This window comes from Cupressus sempervirens, chromosome 7, assembly GCF_028749045.1.
Source record: "Cupressus sempervirens isolate cs-2001-9-10 chromosome 7, ASM2874904v1, whole genome shotgun sequence".
Classification (NCBI taxonomy): Eukaryota; Viridiplantae; Streptophyta; class Pinopsida; order Cupressales; family Cupressaceae; genus Cupressus; species Cupressus sempervirens.
The window spans coordinates 833,674,890-833,680,364 of NC_143124.1; the positions used below are offsets into that span (position 1 = coordinate 833,674,890).

Below are 5,475 nucleotides of genomic sequence, written 5' to 3' on the forward strand. Positions count from 1 at the left end.
TGCCCAAGTATTATCTTAGACTCTTACATAACGTGTTTTGGTTGGTTGGTTTTGTTGTCTAATTAGGAGAGTCATGTATGAATTATGGTATAACAATATTTCAAATAGATCTAGGTATGTATATTATTTTTAATATGTTATAATAGAGAATTTTTTTTTAAAGAGTAGGTCGATTAAATTTTCAAACTCAATATTAAATTTTTTACAAAATACATATTTATGAAATTATAATTCTTAAATTTCATTTCGTAAAGATTGAAATAGATTTGTAATTTCTTCTTAAAAAATTACAAATTATTATTTTAAATTTCAATATAAAAAATATAATGGGTAAAATCATTTTAAACACAAAAAATATAAATAAAATTGAAATTTTTAAAAATCAAAATTAAATGTTTTTCTTTAAATGTTGAAAATTTAAGAAATTAGTTTTACAATTATATTTGCATTTTTATTTTTATGACTAGCTCCTTTTTATTAGTGACAACTTGATTGTTATCTTTTTGTGCAAGTGATATACTAAATTAGGAATTCTTACTATATGATTCTTATTTACTTCTGTTTCAAATATTATGGGTAAAGAACCATGATGTTTTGATGAATGCGGTATGGTGTGGGTAACCAATGACATATAGAAATTAGGTCTATTTGGTATGGGATAATGTCTTATTATTTTGATTGGTGGTTTGATTAAGTGGTGAAATAAATTAAACCTGGTCATATGCCCACCCTAGATCTATTATGCAATGTAAGGTTTTAATGTTAACTAGACATGATTATTGAAATAGATGGCAATTATAGGATTCTTAAATAAAAGAAACTAAATGTCATGAGTTGTGCTTATTTCTTGAAAGTACTAAATGGAATGAAATAATCCAAACATTTCATTGAAGGATATTTCCTTAAGTTGTCCCTTATTTAGGGACACAATATGTCTTAAAACACTATTTTTAGATTTTTTTATTGCTAAGTAGATTAAACAGATTAGGTCTCATAGTATACCATGTTTGTAGGATATGTGGAAAAAGGATTAAGAGATTGTGTGTATAATTGAGAGAGAGTATGTATGTACCCATGAGAGATATCAAAGTAGAAACAAATGTTGAGAGGAAATTTGAGAGAAATATGAAGAAGGGAAAGTAGATGCATATAAAGCAAGGGAATATGATATAGATATGTAGGGGAAAATGATAATGATGGTCAAGATAAAATAAATACAAGGAGGGAGAAACGAGTGTCTATATTTGTGAATTAGAGAGATGTGATTTTGATGGTGTGGGGTAGTAGACAAACAAAGTTTATGAATAAATATTTGAGAATATCATCAAAACTATAGAAGACTTTATGCTTAACCCTCACACCCTTCAAAGGTGCAAGCATTAGTATTATAATAAGAGAGAAAGAGATTATTTGATAAATCAACGTGCCCTATTACTCAATCAAAATTACTCTAATTTTGGCTCTATATGATAAAGCTAAACTACCTATGCTAAGTAAGTAGTTTTAAAAACTAAAAAGAGTCACCAAAATTTAATGAGATATGCCAACAATAATGGCACAGGTTTTTTTTCTAGATGTTTCTCCTAGGACGTTTGTGGGATTGTTCTTTTGTGTTGTAGGAAATTAGGGCCTCATCTTTTTCATTTGAATAAAACATTATATTTTACATGAACTCCACTACTTGACCCTCTTATATTACAATAATACTATATTCTTTTCAAAAATTTCTTGTTCTTGTCTATTTCTTAGATGTTTTATACTTGTGTATGCTATCAAATATATATATGTATTGAAGTCCCCCAAAACACATACACATATAATTGATAAAAAATATTGACTATAATTGATTGAAAAAATATTAACTATAATTGATAAAAGTTATTAACTATAAATATTTTTATTTTTCAAATTTATATAGTAAATTAGTTACAAATATTAAATTAATTTTTTTAATCTAATAATATTAATATACATGATTTTTAAATCTTGTAAAAGGATAAAAGCGAACAAATGGTTGTTAAATTCCAAGTAAACATAACTATTATACTACCATAATTTACTTAACAAATTTCTCATATGATTATGGACAAATCAAATTAATTAGTTACTCGTGTAAATAGTACTATCTCTAATAGTTTCTATAAGGTCGAGAATATATGTGATTATTTGGTTGACTATGTTATTTCTTTTTATTTTCTATATTTAAATTTTCATGAAATTTTAATATATAAGATAAATATTTTTGCATAGGTCTTATTTTCTTTATAATCTATATACTTGATATATCATTTGTTGATCAAGCATCCATCTTTTTTTAACATTTTTACATCAATAGTTGTGACTTCAAAGCTATCATATTGATAATGAGTACCCATAATTGAATGAGTTGTATTTCTTATATGTAAAAGACAACAAACCATGTGACAACTTATACTATATTTGATGAGATAACCATCAAACCTTAGTTATAATTAGGAAATTTGTTAAGAGAGATTTTATAAAATAAAATGTACATGAGATTTTAAGAATGTTAAACAAAGATGTTTGAAACTAATTGATCTCTATCCTAGTGTCTTTATCTATATTCCTTATTTCTTTTTCTTTCTGTTTTCTACTATACATATACATTTTTCTTTTTCTTTCTGTTTTCTACTATACATATACATTTATCACCCTCTTGCCAAACTCTTAATTACAACTAATTTAATTGCAAAGTATATGTAGCAGTTATCATGCTCTCTTCTTTACCCAGCTTAACAAAAATCAAAACAAATAAAACATTCCCTCTCTTGTAGCCATCGAGCCATTAATTTAAAATATTATATAAAGGACTTTTCAAAATAAGTATTTCGTTGGCCTATATACAAGCATATGATTAAGTGTGAAGAAAATCCTGAAAAAATTGAGCCTTACTACAAGATTAGAATCTAATACATTTTGTATGCTTGTGGTAAACCGAAATCGTCTATGCAGCAAACTAAAAAGCATAGCTAACAAAGGAGACACTTGATTTTTTCTTAAATTCCCCTCTCGAGATGATGTGAAATAATTACACCCCTCTAAAAGGTCAGGAGTCGTATATTTTATCGTGCGAGCTGCGTCATTAATCAGTAAATCAAGAAATATATCACTCCCAATCTTTCATCATGAATGAAAAACACTGAAAGTAACAATAATTTAAAAATATATATAAACTCATCTTAAAATGAGGTATACAAACTATCATATGTTTTTAAAAATAAGGTAGGTATCTAAGACCACAAAAACTGACTAAATTACCTATCACATTTAAGACATAGCCAGAGGACTCCTTGTATAATTACATTCCTCATCTTTTGCCTATTTTTCCTACTCCATTTCTTGAACAGGACGAGAAAATATATGAACTCTGAAAATAAATTCGTACTGAAGATTGCTCTTCAACTGCTCAAAAATACAAATATCTCCTTCCTTTATATTGTTATCACGTGTGAAATATATCCATCCCCCACTGAAAGTTGGCATCTTGTCCTTGATAATGCATTTTACTTTCCATTTCTTACACTTTACATTCAAAAGCAGCACTTCACTTTTTGTTTCCGGTAGTCGAATTTGATATTTCCATGCTCCTGGGAACGTCTGCAATCCCAAACCATGACGAATGTTAGCCATTCAAAGCAACGAATCATTGGATTGTCTTGATATACAAATACTACACTCTTTTAGATTCATACAAATTCAAATGTCTATTTTATACCATCATAAATTTACGAAAAGATAATGGAGAAACAATAACAAATTAGCACATTTCTCCACGCTAAGCTAAATTAATAAATACGAAAAGGAGAGAATTTGACTCACCAGCATGTATGATCCGTTTACATTCCATGACTTCATAATCATTGTATGAAATGGTTTATCTGATTTGAATGAAGCAGCAGACTCCATTTCCATGTGCTTTCGAAAGGAGGCACCTGCAACAAAAGTTAATTTGTTACTTTTAAAATCCCCACTCCTAAGTTCAAAAGAGTTTAGGAACCTAACAAGCTTTACTTTAGGATAAAAAAATTGCTTACCTGGAAGTGAGGATTTCCTTCTTGTTCTTCGAATTTCAGTCACAGCTTCAGATTCTTTGTTATTTCCCTCATGAGAAACCAAATCATTCACTATTTTGTTGACCGTTGATTTATTTGAACTACGCATTCTGTTAGGACGATATCTTCTATTTGAGACAATATTGTCTGGTTTTTTAAGATTATCAGCAGTGAAATTTTTCTCACAGCCAGATCTTCCATATATATGAACCTCAAGGTAGGAGTTTCCTACATAGTTAAACACAAGAAAATCTCCCATTTCCAAGCTATAAAATTTAGCAAATTCTTTCCAGCCATGTCGAATTTCTAGTGTATTGTGTGTATTGGGTGATAATTCCACCTCCCACCTTGGCCCAGTCGGGCCTTGCAACACCACATGATTGTCTTCTTTATTAATGAGCTGTGAAACAAACGCAGGAGGAATGCGCTGCATGAAACAGCCAATACAGTTTGATTTCATAATAGTTATAAATAGAGTGAATGAATTCTTTATGAAATGAGTTGTAAAGTCATAGTAGAATATGTGTAAAACTTACCAGTTTGTCTGAAAAGTCTCCAAGCATAACTTTGAAGAAAGAGACAGACCCAATAGAGCACTGTTTATCATGGTATTTACCGTGAATTTTATAGCATTTTTCACTGCACACGCTGCACGGTTAAAAAAGCTCCCCGTCTTCATCTTCCATGACAAATGACAGACACAAACGCAGATGGTTACAAAAGAGATAACCCACAAGATTCTATCTTTTGTAGTGGGGAGAAAACTAAACTCAAAAGATGAGAAATAAAACAATAACCCAGAAATATAGATGGTGTAAAAAGATAACTAAGAAGAAGAGATGACTTAATGAAACCTAAAACCAGGGAAATATATAAGCAGAAAACTAAAGAGCATAACTTATCAAGGGAACACTTGATGTTTTTTAGTTGCAAATCTTCGAGCGTGTGAACAACTCATGATCCATGTGAAGTTAAATTATCACACCAGTGTGGCGGCCAGGAATCATGCGAGTTTTCTTATCATAATTAATAAATCCCTTACCTATTTCAAATGCTCGAACAGATGTTTTCGATCGGAGGAAAGTAATTTAGCAAGTTGGTTTCTGTAAAGACAGGGAGACACCTTAGGTTTAAATTAAGTTATTCTATGTGTTGTAGCTTTTAAATTATATTTTTTTGGGGGATGGGTTCACTGTTTGTTTTAATGGCTTTTTTTATTACTAATTTTAATTTTTTTAAACTTATAATTAGGAATTTTTTTATTTCTAATTTTATTATATCAAATTTGTATATTGTATAGGCAGGAGCCTACATCACAATAGTGAATTGTGAGTCTCTTAATTAAGCGGTCTTGGGTTTGAATCTACTCAAGCTTAAGTTATAATTGAAATAATGAAGGAAA

The 5,475-nt window shown here is 29.2% G+C and overlaps 1 protein-coding gene across 1 annotated transcript; it reads right to left on the reverse strand.

The window, feature by feature from the left end:
* Positions 1-3,348: 3,348 nt before the first annotated feature.
* On the reverse strand, positions 3,349-4,752 carry LOC149549968 (putative B3 domain-containing protein Os03g0621600). Its single transcript, XM_089794404.1, has 4 exons — positions 4,690-4,752; positions 4,056-4,500; positions 3,841-3,953; positions 3,349-3,618 (listed from the first exon to the last, which is right to left on the reverse strand). Exons 1-4 carry the CDS (start codon positions 4,750-4,752, stop codon positions 3,349-3,351), a joined length of 891 nt encoding a protein of 296 aa, XP_089650530.1.
* Between the last annotated feature and the right edge of the window lie 723 nt (positions 4,753-5,475).

What these genes read in the sequence shown, in the direction of transcription:
- LOC149549968 (XM_089794404.1), bottom strand. Translation starts at nt 4,752, where the DNA reads ATGAAGACGGGGAGCTTTTTTAACCGTGCAGCGTGTGCAGTGAAAAAT. An exon ending in AAAATGCTATAAAATTCACG is followed by an intron (nt 4,501 to 4,689) that starts GTAAATACCATG and finishes TGTTTCATGCAG; the next exon opens with CGCATTCCTCCTGCGTTTGT. An exon ending in AAGGAAATCCTCACTTCCAG is followed by an intron (nt 3,954 to 4,055) that starts GTAAGCAATTTT and finishes CTTTTGTTGCAG; the next exon opens with GTGCCTCCTTTCGAAAGCAC.